General features: G+C 35.8%; 1 protein-coding gene across 1 annotated transcript; it reads right to left on the bottom strand.

The window, feature by feature from the left end:
- Nucleotides 1–4,480: 4,480 nt before the first annotated feature.
- LOC134329571 (uncharacterized) lies at nt 4,481–22,024 on the bottom strand. The gene is made up of 13 exons (XM_063010855.1): nt 22,012–22,024; nt 20,544–21,073; nt 18,259–18,372; nt 18,046–18,147; nt 17,821–17,830; nt 11,285–11,377; nt 7,992–9,742; nt 6,170–6,283; nt 5,957–6,058; nt 5,732–5,820; nt 4,878–5,076; nt 4,669–4,779; nt 4,481–4,510 (listed from the first exon to the last, which is right to left on the bottom strand). Exons 1-13 carry the CDS (start codon nt 22,022–22,024, stop codon nt 4,481–4,483), a joined length of 3,258 nt encoding a protein of 1,085 aa, XP_062866925.1.
- Nucleotides 22,025–23,903: the final 1,879 nt, after the last annotated feature.

A 23,903-nucleotide genomic window follows, 5' to 3' on the forward strand; every position in this document is an offset into this window, starting at 1 on the left:
CAGGGTGAAAAAATGCTAAAAAGATATGTAGAGAAACAGATGGACTGCAGTCAGTTATTGTAGAACTACAAAGTGCTTCTATATGGTAAGTGGAGCTGATAAAATGGACAGTGTGTGTAGAAACAAGGAGGTGGTTTTAATGTTATGGCTGATCGGTGTATGTTAAAGGGCATATATTTATGTGCAGCTCTCCTTAGGATCCTGCAACAGCATCTCAGTGGGATTAAGATCTGCGATTAAGACTTGGTCTTCTTGAGGTCTTTTTTGTTAATCAAATGTTGAATTGTTGGTGTGTTTGGAATCATTGTACTGATGCAAGACACAATTAAGCTGCTGGACAAATCCTCACCCCTCCACCACCATACTTGACATTTGGTGTAATATGTTTGTAGTAATATGCTGTGTTTGGTTGTAATGGCACTGTGCAGATGACTAAACATCTTTTCCTTGGTCCCATCTTTTGTGGTTTGTTCAGGAGATTTTACCATATGTATTCAGTCTTTTTCTAACAGGCATATAGGTCATGTCATGTAGCTCTAGTAGTTTTTGTTTAGCAGTAAAGGGTCTGACTTTGGACTGAGGTAGTTGAACATCTTGAATATAATCATGAAATAATTATGTGTATTTTCTGGTAACTTATAGTACAAAGTCAAACTTTAAAGTCATAGTAAACACACCGTAATGTAACTGATTTGTATTTAATTATCTACTTCCATGATTTGCTTTAAAAAGCAGAAAATTGGGTGTTAGCTGTATGTAGGGAAAAGTACAGGTATAAATTTGCACTTGGTGTTATCCCCGAGTCTTACTGAAATCTACAAAAATATTCAAGCTTAAAGCATTCTAGCAGACTGCAAGCTATACAAGTTCCACAATTTTTCAGCTTGTGTGCATGTTTCATTATTTTAATTTTAATGTTACATCAGTAACATTTGCATTTTTAATAACTCCATTCAAAGCATCATAATATCCAAACTGACTGTTAAAATATCTGACTGCAGTGCAAGTGTTTGAAAGAACAAAAGTATACATAGGGGAAGCTACTGTATATCAAAGCACAAGAGTTTTAGTGGGTAGTATTGCCACCTTAGGGTGAAGCAAAGTAAAAAGACAATCCTCATATATTAATCCATTATAACCACTTTATTCTTACCAAGGTTTCATTGAATGCAGAACCCAGAAAAACACCTTAAAATCCCTAGATTACAACGATGACTTCTAAATGACAAGTGCTGTAAGAGAAAATAAAATGTTTCTTTTCCAGTATTCAGGAGGTTTCTGTGGTTCCTGAAAGAAGCAGTGTTGATTTATTGTGCTATGTTGAGGTTTGGTGTACAACCTTTAAATCAGAAAAAGTTGGGACAGCATGGAAAATGCAAATAATAAAAAACATTTACTTGAACTTTTTTTACATTGCAGGCAGGACGAACATGAGATATTTCATGTTCTGTCTGGTCAACTTCATTTCATTTATTAATAAACAATCTATTCCTGCATTTCAGGTCTGCAACACATTCCAAAAGTGATACCAAGTGATTTAGTGTTTCAGGTTTTATTTTGTCCCATTCCTCCTGCAAACACGTCTTAAGATTATGAAGTCAACAGTACGGGGTCAACGTCGCATTTTTCATTTCAACATTCTCCACACATTCTCTATTGTGGACAGGTCAGCATTGCAGGCAGGTCAGTCCAGTAACTGTACCCTCTTCTTTTGCAGCCATGCCTTTGTTCAATAATTTTCTCACGCATTTGTTGACAAACTGGAGATCCTCTGACCATTTTTGCTCATTAAAGACTCAGCCTTTCGTGGATGCTGCTTTTGTGTTGTCTACTGCTTTGTTTTTGAACAGTTGTTGCCTTATAACGGCACTTGTTGCACTTAAAATTTGAACTGGTGGCATCATCAACCAAGATTAAGGTTACATGGCCTTTGCTTGATTTTAAATTATGTTGAATCTTTTATCTCTATCTATCCATCCATCCATCCATCTATGATTTTCTTTAATTGTTATAGACTTTCCTCCACAGTCACCTGTTCAAAACCCATTCATGGGCTACAGTTGAAATCAAAATTATTCAACCCCCTTTGCAAATAAGGTTTATTAGAAAATTAGCTTTTCCTTATAGGTAAAATTCTTAATTGATCTTGATAATATTCTTAATCAAACAGTGCCTTACTAATCTTTACCAGGTTAAAATGATTAAATATTCACATCAATAAATGTATGTGCAGATAATGATTCTGTTTAAATAAACAGTAAAATACACAATAAACCCATTGTTGTGATCTTGTTTAGCTTTATTCAAAGAATATCCAACAAGAATCAGTTTTGTGCCTGGATAGCAGGGGCTTTAAGTGGGGAAAAAACATGAAAATGGTACATGAAGTTACATGAACAATAACATGCAATAAATCAAAAGAAAGAAAAATGATTTGTTTGGGTAAAACTGTGACAAAGGATTTAATCAATACAGTTAAATGTTTGCCCAGACTTAACATTTTGATATGGGGTGCTTGAAGTGGTGTCTTTTACTTTAAAGTAAATATAAATGCACTAAATATAATAACTCATTCAAATCCAAATGCAACATTGTGGCTTCATAAGCAATAATAACAGATGATACCATTTAACACCCCCCCAGTAACACATACTATTATTAGATTTTATGAAAAAAATTCATAAAACTTCCATCAACTGTCTTTTTAACATATTGAATTATGAGTTATTTAAGAATTGGTTTGAAGGTGATCGCATTCTTTAAACACTAAAAGTACCATTCACCCCAGGCTATAAAGTTTATTCATCAAGCAACCTTAAATAATAAATCAAATTATTAGAATGATTATTGCGTGCTGATATTGCTGTTGTAGCATGAAAATAATAAGAAAAAGCATCAAAGAATAAGATGTTCCTAATATTAATGACAACCAGATAGTAAAACTGTTTAAAAAAGGAAAACATCTGGTCAAGGCTTCTTTGGATTATCAGTGTCCCTAAATATGGGCTGGAATGGTTGTCTTTACCTGGTGGAAAAAAGAATAAAAACATTTTATTGCTGTATATCTATTGTATTACCTGCTCTCTCTCCCTCGCTCTCTCTCTCTCTCTCTCTCTAAATTCTAATACTTTATGTTAATAATGTTAGATTTATTTTGTGGATTTTAAGATCAGTTGAGAGTGCATAGTAATAAAAAAACATTTTTTATAGCTAGGTATTTTTGGAAATGTTCCTACCCAAAAAAGTTTAAACATGTTACATATTTACAAAAATTCCTCAAATAACCTTCCATCTTTTTATTGCCTCAAGAACACACATGACCTTACTTAGTAAATTGTTTAGTTAAATAGGTAGATTATTTTACAGTATCCTTTTTTTTTTTTTTTGCTATTATTGTGCTTATGACTAACCCACAACACAAGTTGTTTCAGTGCTTTGTCTGGTTATTACATTTATATTTCAGTGACTGTTGTAGATCGTATTAAAGTATTAATGTGTTCAAAGTGAGTTCTATTAAGACCTGTTTTAATGAGTATAGTGTGAAAAGGAATTCCAGTTGCCAGCTAAGCCTTCTTAACAAACACCTAATCTCATTATTGCTCTTTTCATTTACATGTACGTTTATGGCATTTAGAAGCTGCTATTTTTACCAACACACAGCATTTGCAACCAACCGCTTTCAACAAGTGATCTGTTCTTCACATTGCTGTGGAGGCATTTTGGTTCACTCTTCTTTGGATTTGCATGGATTCATTCACATTAGAGAACTTAAGAGCATAAATGCCTGTTTAAGTTTTGACATTGACTAGGTCACAGCAAAGCCTGAATTTTGTTTACATCTTTCAGAGGTGACTTGTAATGAGAGAATCCCCCATCATTACACTACCCACTGTGTCTTTACTAATTGTAAAATGCTCTTTTAGTTCTATGACAGATGTAATGGGACCTGCTCTTTAAGGCCTGATGTTTTTTAGATGTTTGTTTGTTTGTTTTTGTTGATGCATTCTTAAAAGAAATTTGATTTGCCATTGTTTGTACATTTGAGGATAATGGCTCTCGCTGTTGTTTGCTAGTGTTCCAAATCCTATTGTAACACTTTTTAAACTTACTTTTTTGACTTGATTAAGAAGCTGAATTGATTAAGATGCTGTTGGATAAGCTTTCATAAATACACTCATTTAAAAACTTGTGTCCACACAGACATCCTATGAATGTTAATATCTGTACTGTGCCAATTGGGAGCAATCCTCCCTCTGAAATGCTCAATAAAACAATAATTCTGAGGGTTCAGAGCTTGACTCATCCAGTCTATCAAACACCCACATTACAGTGTGATAAAAAGTAAGGAGAACATACATTATGCTTCAGAAATGAACAAGTTGCTTGCTGCATTTCTAAGGCTGAAATATCATCTTAATGTTTGCTTCTTAACCTTTGCAGTATTTCAGGAGAGGACACAATAACCTCAGAGGGCTAAGGTTTAGGGATTACGGTCATGGTTCGCTACTGACTGACAGTGTATTTGTAAAAATCACATTATGAAATTTGTTATTCTGACACTTTGATCTTTAATGCATATGCTGTACATAAGATTTCAATTACTGTAATTGAGCCAGACAAGTTATCTACAGTTTTTATCTACTGTCATTGTATGAAAAAAAGACTTACTTCAGTGATTCCAAAGTAGTTTATGAAGACATTACAGATGTTAAGTGAAGTCACTTTTTCCACTGGTACACGATGGTTAAACTTATAATAAGACGCGCCATTCACAATTACCTAAAAAAAAGTAATGAAAAATGTATTAAAAGACTAAACTGATTAATTGCTTTACTAAAATTAATGATACACACAGTTTAAATATGTAAGCCCTTTACCTCATAGCACTCTGGTTTAATCACTATTAATATATCAAAGGCTGCTCCAAGGGAAAATGGGTTTTCCTGGAGCCTTACTTCAGAACCCCATTGCCAGCTCTTTCTGTCATTAAACACCACAGCGTATGTACGGGGGTTAAAGTGTAAAACAATGTCATCTTCTGCCCTTGTTCCAGTCTTCAGATTAATTTCAAAATTGCTACAGACACAATAATTTAAGAATTAATGTTTTTATTTATAGAAAAAAACTTGTGGACCACATTTAGCTTTGATTAAGATGTGCATTTGCCATGGAATAGTTGTACCAACCTCATGTACCTACAAATATCACTTTCATCCAAAATTGCATACACTTCTGCCCAAGGTTTTGTAGTTACCTTAAAATTTCCTCCAGCACACCCCAAAGACTTTTAATGGGGTTAAGGTCAGGATTCTGTGGTGGCCAATTCTCTCAACCACTCTTTCACAAATTTAATCTGATAAATCTTGGCATTGCTATTCTGGATTCTGCCCATGCCATCAGGAAAGAAAACGTCAATTGATGGGATAATGTCATTCAGTACATTCAAGTAGACAGCTCATGTCATTTTATTGCCACATGACATTAGTGACCCTTGACCTGACCAATAAATTGACCCTACTGTAACACAACATACATTTTCTGACAGGGTTGTTTAACAAATAAGAAGTGTCCTAGTTAGGATTAAAATAATTGTTTCTAGCTGAAACATAGTATTCACTGCTGGAATTATCCAAAGCCTTTTTGCCTGGCAGTATATTTGTACATAAATATAGGACATTTGTATGTAAAATGGTTACAAATTGTAAAATCTAGACATTACTGTCAAACATACCTTTGAGAATCTACAGGAAAAACACCTTGGAAAAACAAAGCCAGTCCAGGTCTCAAGCCAGAAATTAATCGACCCACATATGGTTTGCTCTGTGATTAAAAACATTAAGGGTACAAACAGTGATTTATTCTCAATCTTAATTAATTGATCTTACAGTCTTAATGAATGAATGTTAAATGTATTTCAAAATCAATGTACAATATGTTTAGGTGCTGTGATACTCACTGGGCTGCAAACTGGATAGTTTATATCAGACTGAATGTCAGAAGAGAGCTGGCGGGAGGCACCACCACAGAGTTCCTTAGCAAAAGTAGATTTGCTCCAGTTCTGTGAAGAACAGAAATGTGCAGAATGACATAAGGAAAACAAACCCTGCTTGTGCTTTACTGCTTAAAATCCCAATTGAAAGACCATCATCACCAAACTTATCTGACTTACTGGAACAAGACCAATGGTGTTCATTACGACATCTCCAAGAATCTCAATGTAAGTAATGCTCTCCACTGACATGCGGTGCTTAAAAAGGAAACTAAACTGTCCATTTATATAAACCTAAAAAAACAACAATTTTAATTAGTGTGATAATTGTACTTTTATACATGCATTACTTTTTCCTATCTATATCTATACCTCAAAGCCTTCTGTTTTAGCCACAGTAAAGACATCAAATGCAGATCCTTTGTATATAGGACACGCTTGTGTCTCTTCATGTGTCTCCCAAGTCCCTTTCCTTCTACTATTACGTATCATTGAAACATTGTAAGTGGCCTTTAAGTGAAAAGCGATGTCATCTTGATCATTCGGTCCAAGTTTATTATTCATTGCAACTCTGTAAAAAAAAAAAATATATCTTTCATTATTAGTTGTTCATCTTACTGCAGTATGTCATTATTTAGTCTGATCTGTTGCATTTTGTGTGGTCATAAATACATACAGTTGTCCATTGGTACTAGCATCCCCTTGGAAGTACAAAGCCATTCCTGTTTTAAGACCTCCAGGAATAGCAATCACGTATGGTGCGGTCTGTAATGGATATAAGCAGATATTAAGTAGCAATATTTTAATTTACCTACACTAATGTCTCCCATGCTGGCACTTTTATCAAACAGTAGGAGCTTCTCTTATGCGTATGACCTTTTTTTTTGAGACATGGCCAACTGGGATTGTTAAGTGCTTGGGTAGGCTAGTAGCAACAGAATCAAAAACCCAAGTTCAATATGTGGTTGATAACCAAAACTACCACCCTGAAGATAACCATTGGTTTACTATTAGTTAAACCTGTCAAATAAAACATTAACAATAGTTGGCATACTGATGCAATGTGGCAGGACAATAGTTCACACTGATTTTGTGTCATGTGGTATGGCTGACAAGGGACGCCCAGAAAAGTGAGCCACTTGGTGGGACTGAGGCGATTTATTGGAAATTGGTGTGCCATATTTATTTATTTTTTATTAGTCCTCCTGTCCTTACATAATTTGTTTGCATTTTACAGTGTTTTCATAATTATGCACAGGTTGGAAAAATAGTGGTAATTAATGCTGTACGCTGACTGGGACGATAAAAAGCTCTGGGGTCACCTGTATCGTTCACTTCCGCTTTCGGCAAACAAAGGGGAGCTGGGTTGTTTGGCGTGCGTGACTGTCGCTGCTGTGGGAGTTTGGTGTCATATGAGTAAATCTGAAGTGAATCGCTTCAGAAGTCATAAGCAGGTTTTCAGCCTTGCTTATTTGTTGGTCCTCCATTGAGCTACGAGGCACATGGTTGTTTTTAGATGCCACTAGAAAGTACCACTATGTTTTGTATGGGCTGTTTGGGTTAACAGCTGTTTTAAGTGACAGGAATGTACTTTGAAAATTAAAGTGTGTTTTTGTACTGTTTTATCTGTTGCAGTGGAGCCGGGCCTGGTTGCCTGTAGGCCACTGTTTTTACCTCGTAATATTAGTTTTAATAATGTATGCTAACAGTTCAAATAGCAAATTCACTGATATTACTGGACTTAAACACTGAAATATTTACTTACAACATTGTTTGCAAGGATTGTGACCTCTTTCTGAATAGTTGAAAGACTCCAGCGTGAGATGCCAATCTTGGTCATTATTCTTTTTCTTAGTTCATTACAGAGAGGAGCAGTAAACCAGTCCTGTGGAACCCAAACTGATGTTTTGTTCTTACAGTTTGACAAATTCTTAATATTACTATTAAAATAAAAGGCATTCATAAAAATGAATCATTAAAAATAATTAGAAAATTAACTAACCGCTGACTGGCCCACTGAAACAACACTGAGCTTCCCTCTGAAAGAGAAGAGGACGTTGTCACTTGCTTCACTTATTCCCACATCATCAACAGCTCTGTGTCGGACCCAGTATTGGCTTGCTATATCCAGTCCAGTCAAAGTGTATGTTGCTGGAGCATCTGTAGTATCCACCACTTTCCATGCTGCTTCAGCTCCTGAATCTTGTATTGTTCTGTACTCCACTCTGTAACGCAATGTTGATCCAGTTGGGGACTTCTGAAGCTTAAGGATCACATTTTTGTCCTGAATCTCTACTTGGAGTGCAGGAGGTTTGGACACAGGCTGAAACTTGCTGTCTATCAGTTTGCCTTTTTTGTATAAGCGAATGGAGGTTCCGGGGTTAGCGGTGTCTAAGATTGAGGCAATGACAAACCTGATTTGCTTCTTATCCTTATTACATTCATAGAAGCTTTTGAAAAGAACAAGGTTGTCTTTCATCTTTGAAGTTATGTCAAAACTGATGAACCAGAACTGAATGTCATCAGCACTTGACTTTGGAACTGGAGTCAGTTTTTCGAACTGATCTGGTTTGAGGAATTCAGTTACTGTGGACAGATATGGATCTGCGTTCTTTAGAGAAGTATAAGTAAAGCATAGCACAGTGTCAACAGTAGGATCAATAAGAACGTTGGTCAAAGAGCTTGACGATTTCATAAGTTGAATGCCGCTCAGTTGCTGGCTATAGAAATACAGCAGATCCAGTTCACTCTGACTGTTCTCTAACCATGTACTGACTGTGTTTTCTGTAAACGGTGACTTGTCATGGATGGTTAGGAGGTTTGCTAGTGCCTGTTCTGTCTCCTTCCCTCCCCGAATCAAAGGAAGAAGCTTGCTGAGGGCTTTCAGAAGCATTCCCTTGTAGAACCTAAGTGACTCCTGAAATGTCTTCAGCCTTTGTTTCACATCTGTGTAATCATTATTTATTGTGTTTGCAAGTAAGTCATTGGACATTATATCTGCCTCTCCAATCTTCTCCAGTAAAGCTTCTGATTTAGAGATCAGTGTCTCACCAATTTCTCTCTCCAGCCTAGCTGCTTTACTATCCAAACGTGCAAGAGGATAGAGCCACACTTTTACTGGTACAGCATCATTTTCTTTTTGCCTTAAAATAGAAGGTAATTTCTGGTACAGCTGCAGTGCTTCCTTGTACGTGGTGGGATTTGTGTCAATCTCATAATCACCATAAAATGTACAATGTATGTTGTCAGCTGTTTTTTGTTCACTGTCTGTCAACTTTAGAGATCCACTTCCCTCAACAGAAAATGCTGGAATCTTTTTGACCATTACATTCAGGTTTCCTTCAATTTGTTGTTTGTTTTCATTTGATGCAGCTGTTAGATCAAATACCATGAAAGCTTGAGCTCCATACAGTACAGCTGTGACAACATGAGTTGCTGTCTGGTCATCAAACACTTTAGGGTAGGTAACTTTGCCCAGCTGGGTCATGGTAAGTTGTGCGAATTTCGTAGTCTGACCATAGTACATAGTAACCCGGGACTGACGTGCCGAGGACTTTTTGTCATTCATAAATCTGGCTGAGCCACCAACTTCAATCAAACCACCCAGGAAGCTGGCCTTAAGGGAGGCACTCACATCTATTAGACTGGCCTTCTCACGAACAGAGTCAGAAGCAAGAAATTTCAGATCAGTCTTAGGCTGTCGACGCATATCCACATCTTTATCTAATGATGCTTTATCCCACAGAGTAACACCTGAAATAAGACACAGAGTGGAATTCACAAACTATTTGCTATGTTTTTAAAGTATATATTTACCACCAACACTATTTAATCTCCAACTGATTTTATTATGGTCATAATTTATTACAGGAATGAAGACAATAACAAACATGATTACGATATGAATTAAGCATTGTTCACATGAGTATTGTTGCTGATCATGTGCATCCCTTTATGGCCATTATTATACTTCCAGTAATATAAAGCACAGTGTCACAAAGCACATGTCATCTCACACCAATTTCATGTCTATGGAAATTTTACTGAACTTGCAGTCACCGGTTCTAAATCCAATAGAGCAAGTTTGAGATGTGGTAGAACTGGCAAATCTGCAATAGTTACATGGTGCCATTATATAAACATAGTTTATATTGTGATGATAAAATGATACTTGTTCTGCAATTAATGCACCATATTAACCATAGGCTTTAGCTGTAATTTACCATAATTTAGGATGAAGTCTTGCAAGTACATGCAAACATGAAACACTAATATAAAAGAATGATACATTATCAGTTGTCATTTCTAAAATGCTAGTCAAGTTATGCAGTTATTAACAGCAATGTTTTAGAGCTTTTTTTCTAATAACCTACAGAATTAGAAATAGATCATTTTCTATTTTTAGAGCACTATAGATGTAATATATGAAATACAAATAAAAAGAAGTGATTTATATTTTGGATCAGCTTTGAGCATTAAAATATCAAATCTGCATACTTTACAGTAGAATGTACTGTTTGTCAGTGTTCCTAATAGTAATTCACACATATTAAAGTATTGTTTTTGTTTTGTAGTTGATTAATGTTTGCAAAGCCTCCAAAAATGCAGCAGTCTTCGTATCCACAGGTAATACTGAGCGCTATTAAGTTTGATATTTGTGTAACATACGTAAATACTGTAAAATAGAACCGATGAATTATGCAAAGTAGGCTTTACCAACATTTACATTGTTTTTTTTTTTCTATTCTCAGAAAGATCATCATGACTACTAGCACTACCAGCATCACTACTCTTACATTTTGGAGCCATTATTAAGATGAATAGGGGCTTTGTGAACACAGACACTGCAAAAATGGGGCAACTACTGCAAACAGCAAGAACAAAAAAAGTAGATATGGAGTAGTAGGGCAGTTGTAGCCTAGCAGTTAAGGTGCTAGGCTAGTCGTCAAAAGGTTGCTGGTTCAAGCTCCACCACTGCCAGATTGCCACTGTTGGGCCCTTGAGCAAGACCCTTAACCCTCAATTGCTTAGACAATGTACTGTAACAGTATTGTAAGTCGCTTTGAATAAAAGTGTCTGCCAAATGCCAAAAATGTATAGTACATAAACAAAGGAAGCTGAGTGAAGTACTGTTTTATTGCTAACTGAATCTGCCTACTTTAAACTATTTAAAAATACTTGTCAGATCCATTTATGGTTAAGCTGAATAAATCATCACTGTCTTACTTTATACACTGTATTAAATATGAAATACAACTTCAGATTGTGGAATTAGGAACATGAAGGGAGGTTTACCTGGAATAAATGAATCACTGCGGCAGTCATACAACATGCCAGGATGCAGGGCCCTTCCAAGGGCTGCCATCTCAATCACTTTGGGTTCCATGACTGTCAAAAACACAGCAACTTATTATATAGCATTATTAGGCAGCATTTAGTTCTTATTAGCGTCTTCGCTCTAAATAAAATGTTATTTATATAGTTACTGTTATAATTCTTTATATTACATGTTATATTTATATAAATCTACATTTATTTTAAAATTCAACATGCTGAAGCTGTAGTACACACTGTTCTAGCAGTATCATTAGTAGTAGCTGCTGGTATAATATTAGCAATAATATCAAAGTAACTTGTTGTACAGCTACAAGTAGTAACTATAGTAGAAACAATCAAGTATCAGTAATAACACATGCAATACATTGATATTACCTTTTTTGTAAGTTTTTAGTAGCACAGAATTATTTTTTCTCTATTGAGTCAGATCAGAGTAGCCTCAGTGTCCTCTACAGCTTTGAAATTGTTTCTCAGTCTTTTATAGTCATCTGATTAGAATGTATGACCATATAAGACTAAAATGAGATTTATTTGGGACATGTTGGGTCTGATCCACCATATTTTATTCTTCAGGAAACTGGCTGCCAATTCACAGTAACTAAATTTTTGTGCAAATAATTCAAGTTTGGAAGAAGGTAACTTGTATAAATTACATTAGACATGCAGACTAACAAATTATGATGATAAGTAATAAGATTTTTTTAACCTATTTTTTATTTTATTTGTCAGGGTCTGAATAACACTTTTGTAGTTCTCACCAATGTCTATACACTAAAACATACTACAGTTTTAAGTATGCAAGTTATTTTTTTTTTTTTACTAAAAGTAAATCATCATTCAGAAACCAGATGTAAAAAGTGTTTTCTATAATGTAAATGTTCTATAAGAGTTTTTTTTATCTACTACATTGGTTTGGATATATTTTGGCCTGTTTTCCTTTACAAACTCACTTTAGGTTATATACACCGATCAGCCATAACCTGCTCTGTCGTGGTTCTGACCATTGAAGAACAGGGTGAAAAGATGCTAAAAAGATATGTAGAGAAACAGATGGACTGCAGTCAGTAATTGTAGAACTACAAAGTGCTTCTATATGGTAAGTGGAGCTGATAAAATGGACAGTGTGTGTAGAAACAAGGAGGTGGTTTTAATGTTATGGCTGATCGGTGTATGTTAAAGGGCATATATTTATGTGCAGCTCTCCTTAAGATCTTGCAACAGCATCTCAGTGGGATCTGCGATTAAGACTTGATCTTCTTGAGGTCTTTTTTGTTAATCAAATGTTGAATTGTTGGTGTGTTTGGAATCATTGTACTGATGCAAGACACAATTAAGCTGCTGGACAAATCCTCACCCATCCACCACCATACTTGACATTTGGTGTAATATGTTTGTAGTAATATGCTGTGTTTGGTTGTAATGGCACTGTGCAGATGACTAAACATCTTTTCCTTGGTCTCATCTTTTGTGGTTTGTTCAGGAGATTTTACCATATGTATTCAGTCTTTTTCTAACAGACATACAGGTCATGTCATGTAGCTCTAGTAGTTTTTGTTTAGCAGTAAAGGGTCTGACATTGGACTGAGGTAGTTAAACATCTTGAATATAATAATGAAATAATTATGTGTATTTTCTGGTAACTTATAGTAGAAAGTCAAACTTCAAAGTCATAGTAAACACACCGTAATGTAACTGATTTGTATGTAATTATCTACTTACATGATTTGCTTTAAAAAGCAGAAAATTGGGTGTTAGCTGTATGTAGGGAAAAGTACAGGTATAAATTTGCACTTGGTGTTATCCCCGAGTCTTACTGAAATCTACAAAAATATTCAAGCTTAAAGCATTTTAGCAGACTGCAAGCTATACAAGTTCCACAATTTTTCAGCTTGTGTGCATGTTTCATTATTTTAATTTTAATGTTACATCAGTAACATTTGCATTTTTAATAATTCCATTCAAAGCATCATAATATCCAAACTGACTGTTAAAATATCTGACTGCAGTGCAAGTGTTTGAAAGAACAAAAGTATACATAGGGGAAGCTACAGTATATCAAAGCACAAGAGTTTTAGTGGGTAGTATTGCCACCTTAGGGTGAAGCAAAGTAAAAAGACAATCCTCATATATTAATCCATTATAACCACTTTATTCTTACCAAGGTTTCATTGAATGCAGAACCCAGAAAAACACCTTAAAATCCCTAGATTACAACGATGACTTGTAAATGAGAAGTGCTTTAAGAGAAAATAAAATGTTTCTTTTCCAGTATTCAGGAGGTTTCTGTGGTTCCTGAAAAAAGCACAGTGTTGATTTATTGTGCTATGTTGAGGTTTGGTGTACAACCTTTAAATCAGAAAAAGTTGGGACAGCATGGAAAATGCAAATAATAAAAAACATTTACTTGAACTTTTATTACATTGCAGGCAGGACGAACATGAGATATTTCATGTTCTGTCTGGTCAACTTCATTTAATTTATTAATAAACAATCTATTCCTGCATTTCAGGTCTGCAACACATTCCAAAAGTGATACCAAGTGATTTAGTGTTTCAGGTTTTATTTTGTCCCATTCCTCCTGCAAACACGTCTTAAGATTATGGGGTCAACAGTACGGGGTCGACGTCGCATTTTTCATTTCAACATTCTCCACACATTCTCTATTGTGGACAGGTCAGCATTGCAGGCAGGTCAGTCCAGTAACTGTACCCTCTTCTTTTGCAGCCATGCCTTTGTTCAATAATTTTCTCACGCATTTGTTGACAAACTGGAGATCCTCTGGCCATTTTTGCTCATTAAAGACTCAGCCTTTCCTGGATGCTGCTTTTGTGTTGTCTACTGCTTTGTTTTTGAACAGTTGTTGCCTTATAACGGCACTTGTTGCACTTAAAATTTGAACTGGTAGCATCATCAACCAAGATGAAGGTTACATGGCCTTTGCTTGATTTTAAATTATGTTGAATCTTTTATCTCTATCTATCCATCCATCCATCCATCTATGATTTTCTTTAATTGTTATAGACTTTCCTCCACAGTCACCTGTTCAAAACCCATTCATGGGCTACAGTTGAAATCAAAATTATTCAACCCCCTTTGCAAATAAGGTTTATTAGAAAATTTGCTTTTACTTATAGGTAAAATTCTTAATTGATCTTGATAATATTCTTAATGAAATAGTGCCTTACTAATCTTTACCAGGTTAAAATGATTAAATATTCACATTAATAAATGTATGTGCAGATAATGATTCTGTTTAAATAAACAGTAAAATACACAATAAACCCATTGTTGCGATCTTGTTCAGCTTTATTCAAAGAATATCCAACAAGAATCAGTTTTGTGCCTGGATAGCAGGGGCTTTAAGTGGGGAAAAAACATGAAAATGGTACATGAAGTTACATGAACAATAACATGCAATAAATGAAAAGAAAGAAAAATGATTTGTTTGGGTAAAACTGTGACAAAGGATTTAATCAATACAGTTAAATGTTTGCCCAGACTTAACATTTTGATATGGGGTGCTTGAAGTGGTGTCTTTTACTTTAAAATGAATATAAATGCACTAAATATAATAACTCATTCAAATCCAAATGTAACATTGTGACTTCATAAGCAATGATAACAGATGATACCATTTAACACACCCCCAGTAACAAATACTATTATTAGATTTTATGAAAACATTTCATAAAACTTCCATCAACTGTCTTTTTAACATATTGAATTATGAGTTATTTAAGAATTGGTTTGAAGGTGATCGCATTCTTTAGACACTAAAAATACACCATTCACCCCAGGCTATAAAGTTTATTTATCAAGCAACCTTAAATAATAAATCAAATTATTAGAATGATTATTGCGTGCTGATATTGCTGTTGTAGCATGAAAATGATCAGAAAAAGCATCAAAGAATAAAATGTTCCTAATATTAATGACAACCAGATGGTAAAACTGTTTAAAAAAGGAAAACATCTGGTCAAGGCTTCTTTGGATTATCAGTGTCCCTAAATATGGGCTGGAATGGTTGTCTTTACCTGGTGGAAAAAAGAATAAAAACATTTTATTGCTTTATAGCTATTGTATTACCCGCTCTCTCTCTCTCTCTCTCTCTCTCTCTCTCTCTCTCTCTCTCTCTCTCTCTCTCTCTTATACATTTTAATACTTTATGTTAATAATGTTAGATTTATTTTGTGGATTTTAAGATCAGTTGAGAGTCCATAGTAATAAAAGAACATTTTCTATAGCTAGGTATTTTTGGAAATGTTCCTACCCAAAAAAGTTTAAACTTGTTACATATTTACTAAAATTCCTCAAATAACCTTCTATCTTTTTATTGCCTCAAGAACACACATGACCTTACTTAGTAAATTGTTCAGTTAAATAGGTAGATTGTTTTACAGTATACTTTTTTTTTTAGCTATTATTGTGCTTATGACTAACCCACAACACAAGTTGTTTCTGTGCTTTGTCTGGTTATTACATTCATATTTCAGTGACTGTTGTAGATCGAGGCATGTATTAAAGTATTAATGTGTTCAAAGTGAGTTCTATTAAGACCTGTTTTAATGAGTATAGTGTGAAAAGGAATTCCAGTTGCCAGCTAAGCCTTCTTAACAAACACCTAATCTGATTATTGCTCTTTTCATTTACATGTACGTTTATGGCATTTAGAAGCTGCTATTTTCACTAAATAGACATAGATTTTTATCAACACACAGCATTTGCAACCAACTGCTTTCAACAAGTGATCTGTTTTTCACATTGCTGTGGAGGCATTTTGGTTCACTCTTCTTTGGATTTGCATGGATTCATTCACATTGGAGATCTTTAGAGCTTAAATGCCTGTTTAAGTTTTTACTTTGACTAGGTCACTGCAAAACCTGAATTTTGTTTACATCTTTCAGAGGTGACTTGTAATGAGAGAATCCCCCATCATCCCACTACCACTCTGATGTTTGACTTGTGGTATTATGCTCTAATTGTAAAATGCTCTTTTAGCTCTATGACAGATGTAATGGGACCTGCTCTTTAATGCCTGATGTTTTTTAGATGTTTTTTTGTTGTTATTGTTGATGCATTCTTAAAAGAAATTGGATTTGCCACTGTTGGTACATTTGAGGATAATGGCTCTCGCTGTTCTTTGCTAGTTTCCCAAATCCTATTGTAACACTTTTTAAACTTACTTTTTTGACTTGATTAAGAAGCTGAATTAATGTGATAAAAAGTAAGGAGAACATGCATTATGCTTCAGAAATGAACAAGTTGCTTGCTGAACTATCATCTTAATGTTTGCTTCTTAACTTTTGCAGTATTTCAGGAGAGGACACAATAACCTCAGAGGGCTAAGGTTTAGGGATTATAGTCATGGTTCGCTACTGACTGACAGTGTATGTGTAAAAATCACATTATGAAATTAGTTATTCTGACCCTTTGATCTTTAATGCATATGCTGTACATAAGATTTCAATTACTGTAATTGAGCCAGACAAGTTATCTACAGTTTTTATCTACTGTCATTGTATGAAAAAAAAGACTTACTTCAGTGATTCCAAAGTAGTTTATGAAGACATTACAGATGTTAAGTGAAGTCACTTTTTCCACTGGTACACGATGGTTAAACTTATAATAAGACGCGCCATTCACAATTACCAAAAAAAAGTAATGAAAAATGTATTATAAGACTAAACGGATTAATTGCTTTACTAAAATTAATGATACACACAATTTAAATATTTAAGCCCTTTACCTCATAGCACTCTGGTTTAATCACTATAAATATATCAAAGGCTGCTCCAAGGGAAAATGGGTTTTCCTGGAGCCTTACTTCAGAACCCCATTGCCAGCTCTTTCTGTCATTAAACACCACAGCGTATGTACGGGGTTAAAGTGTAAAACAATGTCATCTTCTGCCCTTGTTCCAGTCTTCAGATTAATTTCAAAATTGCTACAGACACAATAATTTAAGAATTAATGTTTTTATTTATAGAAAAAAAACTTGTGGACCACATTTAACTTTGATTAAGATGTGCATTTGCCATGGAATAGTTGTACCAACCTCATGTACCTACAACATTCACTTTCATCCAAAATTGCACACACTTCTGCCCAAGGTTTTGTAGTTACCTTAAAATTTTCTCCAGCACACCCCAAAGACTTTTAATGGGGTTAAGGTCAGGATTCTGTGGTGGCCAATTCTCTCAACCAATTTTTCACAAATTTAATTTGATAAATCTTGGCATTGCTATTCTGGATTCTGCCCATGCCATCAGGAAAGAAAACGTCAATTGATGGGATAATGGCATTCAGTACATTCAAATAGACAGCTCATGTCATTTTATTGCCACATGACATTAGTGACCCTTGACCTGACCAATAAATTGACCCTAGCCTTTTTGAAGCCTTTTTGCCTGGCAGTATATTTCTACATGAATATAAGACATTTGTATGTAAAATGGTTACAAATTGTAAAATCTAGACATTACTGTCAAACATACCTTTGAGAATCTACAGGAAAAACACCATGGAAAAACAAAGCCAGTCCAGGTCTCAAGCCAGAAATTATTCGACCCACATATGGTTTGCTCTGTGATTAAAAACACTTAGGGTACAAACAGTGATTTATTCTCAACCTTAATTAATTGATCTTACAGTCTTAATAAATGAATGTTAAATTTATTTCAAAATCAATGTAAAATATGTTTAGGTGCTGTGATACTCACTGGGCTGCAAACTGGATAGTTTATATCAGACTGAATGTCACAAGAGCGCTGGCGGGAGGCACCAGGACTAAGTTCCTTTGCAAAAGTAGATTTGCTCCAGTTCTGTGAAGAACAGAAATGTGCAGAATGACATAAGGAAAACAAATGCTGCTTGTGCTTTACTGCTTAAAATCCTACTTGAAAGACCCTCATCACCAAACTTATCTGACTTACTGAAACAAGACCAACGGTGTTCATTACGACATCTCCAAGAATCTCAATGTAAGTCACGCTCTCCACTGACATGCGGTGCTTAAAAAGGAAACTAAACTGTCCATTTATATAAACCTAAAAAAACAACAATTTTAATTAGTGTAATGATTTTACTTTTATACATGCATTACTTTTTTCCTTATTCACCAATATCTATACCTCAAAGCCTTCTGTTTTAGCCACAGTAAAGACATCAAATGCAGATCCCTTGTATATAGGACACCCTTGTGTCTCTTCATGTGTCTCCCAATACCCTTTCCTTCTACTATTACGTATCATTGAAACATTATAAGTGGTCTTTAAGTGAAAAGCGATGTCATCTTGATCATTCGGTCCAAGTTTATGATTCATTGCAACTCTGTAAAAAAAAAAAATATTTCATTATTATATGTTTATCTTAATGCAGTATGTCATTATTTAGTCTGATTTGTTGTATTTTGTGTGGTCATGAATACATACAGTTGTCCTTTGGTAGGAGCATCCCCTTGGAAGTACAAGCCATTCCTGTTTTAGGACCTCCAGGAATTGCAATCACATAGGGTGCGGTCTGTGATGGATATAAGCAGATATTAAGTAGCAATATTTTAATCTACCTGAAATACTGTCACCCATGCTGACACGTGGTGGGATTTGTGTCAATCTCATAATCACCATAAAATGTACAATGTACAGTGTATCACAAAAGTGAGTACACCCCTCACATTTCTGCAAATATTTCATTATATCTTTTCATGGGACAACACTATAGACATGAAACTTGGATATAACTTAGAGTAGTCAGTGTACAGCTTGTATAGCAGTGTAGATTTACTGTCTTCTGAAAATAACTCAACACACAGCCATTAATGTCTAAATAGCTGGCAACATAAGTGAGTACACCCCACAGTGAACATGTCCAAATTGTGCCCAAATGTGTCGTTGTCCCTCCCTGGTGTCATGTGTCAAGGTCCCAGGTGTAAATGGGGAGCAGGGCTGTTAAATTTGGTGTTTTGGGTACAATTCTCTCATACTGGCCACTGGATATTCAACATGACACCTCATGGCAAAGAACTCTCTGAGGTTGTGAGAAATAGAATTGTTGCTCTCCACAAAGATGGCCTGGGCTATAAGAAGATTGCTAACACCCTGAAACTGAGCTACAGCATGGTGGCCAAGGTCATACAGCGGTTTTCCAGGACAGGTTCCACTCGGAACAGGCTTCGCCAGGGTCGACCAAAGAAGTTGAGTCCACGTGTTCGGCGTCATATCCAGAGGTTGGCTTTAAAAAATAGACACATGAGTGCTGCCAGCATTGCTGCAGAGGTTGAAGACGTGGGAGGTCAGCCTGTCAGTGCTCAGACCATACGCCGCACACTGCATCAACTCGGTCTGCATGGTCGTCATCCCAGAAGGAAGCTGACGCACAAGAAAGCCCGCAAACAGTTTGCTGGAGACAAGCAGTCCAAGAACATGGATTACTGGAATGCCCTGTGGTCTGACGAGACCAAGATAAACTTGTTTGGCTCAGATGGTGTCCAGCATGTGTGGCGGCGCCCTGGTGAGAAGTACCAAGACAACTGTATCTTGCCTACAGTCAAGCATGGTGGTGGTAGCATCATGGTCTTGGGCTGCATGAGTGTTGCTGGCACTGGGGAGCTGCAGTTCATTGAGGGAAACATGAATTCCAACATGTACTGTGACATTCTGAAACAGAGCATGATCCCCTCCCTTCGAAAACTGGGCCTCATGGCAGTTTTCCAACAGGATAACGACCCCAAACACAACCTCCAAGATGACAACTGCCTTGCTGAGGAAGCTGAAGGTAAAGGTGATGGACTAAACCCAATTGAGCACCTGTGGCGCATCCTCAAGTGGAAGGTGGAGGAGTTCAAGGTGTCTAACATCCACCAGCTCCGTGATGTCATCATGGAGGAGTGGAAGAGGATTCCAGTAGCAACCTGTGCAGCTCTGGTGAATTCCATGCCCAGGAGGGTTAAGGCAGTGCTGGATAATAATGGTGGTCACACAAAATATTGACACTTTGGGCACAATTTGGACATGTTCACTGTGGGGTGTACTCACTTATGTTGCCAGCCATTTAGACATTAATGGCTGTGTGTTGAGTTATTTTCAGAAGACAGTAAATCTACACTGCTATACAAGTTGTACACTGACTACTCTAAGTTATATCCAAGTTTCATGTCTATAGTGTTGTCCCATGAAAAGATATAATGAAATATTTGCAGAAATGTGAGGGGTGTACTCACTTTTGTGATACACTGTATGTTGTCAGCTGTTTTTTGTTCACTGTCCGTCAACTTCAGAGATCCGCTTCCCTCAACAGAAAATGATGGAATCTTTTTGACCATTACGTTCAGGTTTCCTTCAATTTGTTGTTTGTTTTTATTTGATGCAGCTATTAGATCAAATACCATGAAAGCTTGAGCTCCATGTAGTACAGCTGTGACAATATGAGTTGCCGTCTGGTCATCAAACACTGCAGGGTAAGTAATTTTGCCCAGCTGGGTCATGGTAAGTTGTGCGAATTTCGTAGTCTGACCATAGTACATAGTAACCCGGGACTGACGTGCCGAGGACTTTTTGTCATTCATAAATCTGGCTGAGCCACCAACTTCGATCAAACCACCCAGGAAGCTGGCCTTAAGAGAGGCGCTCACATCCATTAGACTGGCCTTCTCACGAACAGAGTCAGAAGCAAGAAATTTCAGATCAGTCTTAGGCTGTCGACGCACATCCACATCTTTATCCAATGATGCTTTATCCCACAGAGTAACACCTGAAATAAGACACAGAGTGGAATTCACAAACTATTTACTGTGTTTTTAAAGTATAAATTTACATTCAACACTATTTAATCTCCAACTGATTTTAATATGATCACAATTTATTAGAGGAATGAAGATGATATGATTATGATAGCCTTAAAACATTAGGAATCAAGCGTAGTAACACAGTAATTATACACTCTCTACTCACTTTTTTAGGAACATATGCAGACTCAGTTTAAGTTAATGTTCTCAGGCAATGTTCATGATAAATGTCAGAATGGTGAGAAAGTTTGCTCACCGAAAGTTTGTTGAAAACAAAAAAGGCTCACTTGAGAATACTGGTCTAATTCATCTCTATTTCAGCTTTATGTAAGGTAAGGATCTGACATATGCAGCTCAGATCTATGCAAACCAATTTGCTTTGTGTCAAAAGTCTAGACTTTGGTGGCGTAATGACTCGGGGAAATGTTCTTTAGGGACACCATATTTTGCACCATATTTACCATAAATTGGCTTTAGCTCTAATTTATCATAATTTAGGATTTAGAATGATACATTATTAGTTGTCATTTCTAAAATGCTAGTCAAGTTATGCAGTTATTGACAGCAAATGTTTTAGAGCTTTTTTTCTAATGACCTACAGAATTAGAAATAGATCATTTTCTATTTTTAGAGCAATATAGATGTAATATATGAAATACAAATCAAAAGAAGTGATTTACATTTTGGATCAACTTTGAGCATTAAAATATAAAATGTGCATACTTTTCAGTAGAATGTACTGTTAAGTTTGATATTTGTGTAACATACCTAAATACTGTAAAATACAACTGATGAATTATGCACAGCAGGACTTTTACCAACATTTACATTGTTTTTTTTCTATTCTCAGAAAGATCATCATGACTACTAGGCTTAGAAGCACTACCAGCATGACTACACTTACATTTTGGAGCCATTATTAAGATGATTAGGGGCTTTGTGAACACAGACACTGCAATAATGTGGCAACTACTGCAAACAGCAAGTCCAAGAAAAGTAGAATGGAGTAATAAGGCAGTTGTAGCCTAGCGGTTAAGGTGCTGGGCTAGTCATCAAAAGGTCCCTGGTTCAAGCCCCACCACTGCCAAGTTGCCACTGTTGGGCCCTTGAGCAAGGCCCCTAACCCTCAATTGCTTAGACAATGTACTGTCACAGTATTGTAAGTCGCTTTGAATAAAAGCGTCTGCTAAATGCTGAAAATGTAAATGAGTAGTACATGGACAAAGGAAGATGAGTGAAGTACTGTTTATATTGTCAAAAACATAGCAACTTATTATATAGCCTTATTAAGCAACATTTAGTTCTTATTAGCGTCTTCATTTTAATACAAATGTTTGCCAGTGAAAAGTTGTTATTTATATAGTTACTGTTATATTTCTTTGTATTACATGTTATATAAAAAATCAAAATTTATTTTAAAATTCAACATGCTGAAGCTGTAGTACACACTGTTCTAGCAGTATCATTAGTAGTAGCTGCTGACGTAATATTACCAATAATATCAAAGTAACTTTTGTTGTACAGCTACAAGTAGTAACTATAGTAGAAACAATCAAGTATCAGTAATTACACATGCAATACATTAATGTTACCTTTTTTGTAAGATTTTGTCTAGTAGCACAAAAATATTTTTTCTCTTTTGAGTCAGATCAGAGTAGACTCAGTGTCCTCTACAGCTTTGAAATTGTTTCTCAGTCCTTTATAGTCATCTGATTAGAATGTATGACCATATAAGGCTAAAATGACATTTCTTTAAGACATGTTGGGTCTGATCCACCATATTTTATTCTTCAGGAAACTGGCTGCCAATTCACAGTAACTAAATTTATGTGCAAATGATCCAAGTTTAGCTTGTATAAATTACATTACACATGCAAGCTAACAAATTAGGAAGATAGGTAATAAGCTTTTTTTTTTTTTTTACCTTTGTCTATACATTAAAACATACTACAGTTTTAAGTATGCAAGTTTTTGTTTTTTATACTAAACGAAAATCATCATTCAGAAACGAGATGTGAAAAGTGTGTACACCCTATAAAAGTGTTTTTATCTATTACATAGGTTTGGAGATATTTTAGCCTGTTTTCCTTCACAAACTCGCTTTAGGTTACACACACCAATTAGCCATAACATTAAAACCACCTCCTTGTTTCTACACTCACTGTCGATTTTATCAGCTCCACTTACCATATAGAAGCACTTTGAAATTCTACAACTACTGACTGTAGTCCATCTGTTTTTCTGCATGCTTTGTTAGCCCCTCTTCATGCTGTCCTTCAATGGTCAGGTCTCTCCCAGGATCACTACAGAGTAGGTATTATTTGGATGGTGGATCATTCTCAGCGCTGCAGTGACACTGACATGGTGGTTGTGTGTTGTCACTGAGAATGATCCACCACCTAAATAATACCTGCTCTGTCGTGGTCCTGACCATTGAAGAACAGGGTAAAAAGAGGCTAAAAAGGTATGTAGAGAAAAAGATAGACTACAGTCAGTAATTGTAATTGTCAGTAATTGAACTACAAAGTGCTTCTATATGGTAAGCTGGAGCTGATAAAATGGACAGTGTGTGTAGAAACAAGGAGGTGGTTTTAATGTTATGGCTGATCGGTGTATGTTAAAGGGCATATATTTATGTGCAGCTCTCCTTAAGATCCTGCAACAGCATCTCAGTGGGATTAAGATCTAGGATTAAGACTTGGTCCTCTTGAGGTCTTTTTTGTTAATCAAATGTTGAATTGTTGGTGTGTTTGGAATCATTGTACTGTTGCAAGACATGATTAAGCTGCTGGACAG

The sequence above is a fragment of the Trichomycterus rosablanca genome, chromosome 15, assembly GCF_030014385.1.
Source record: "Trichomycterus rosablanca isolate fTriRos1 chromosome 15, fTriRos1.hap1, whole genome shotgun sequence".
Classification (NCBI taxonomy): Eukaryota; Metazoa; Chordata; class Actinopteri; order Siluriformes; family Trichomycteridae; genus Trichomycterus; species Trichomycterus rosablanca.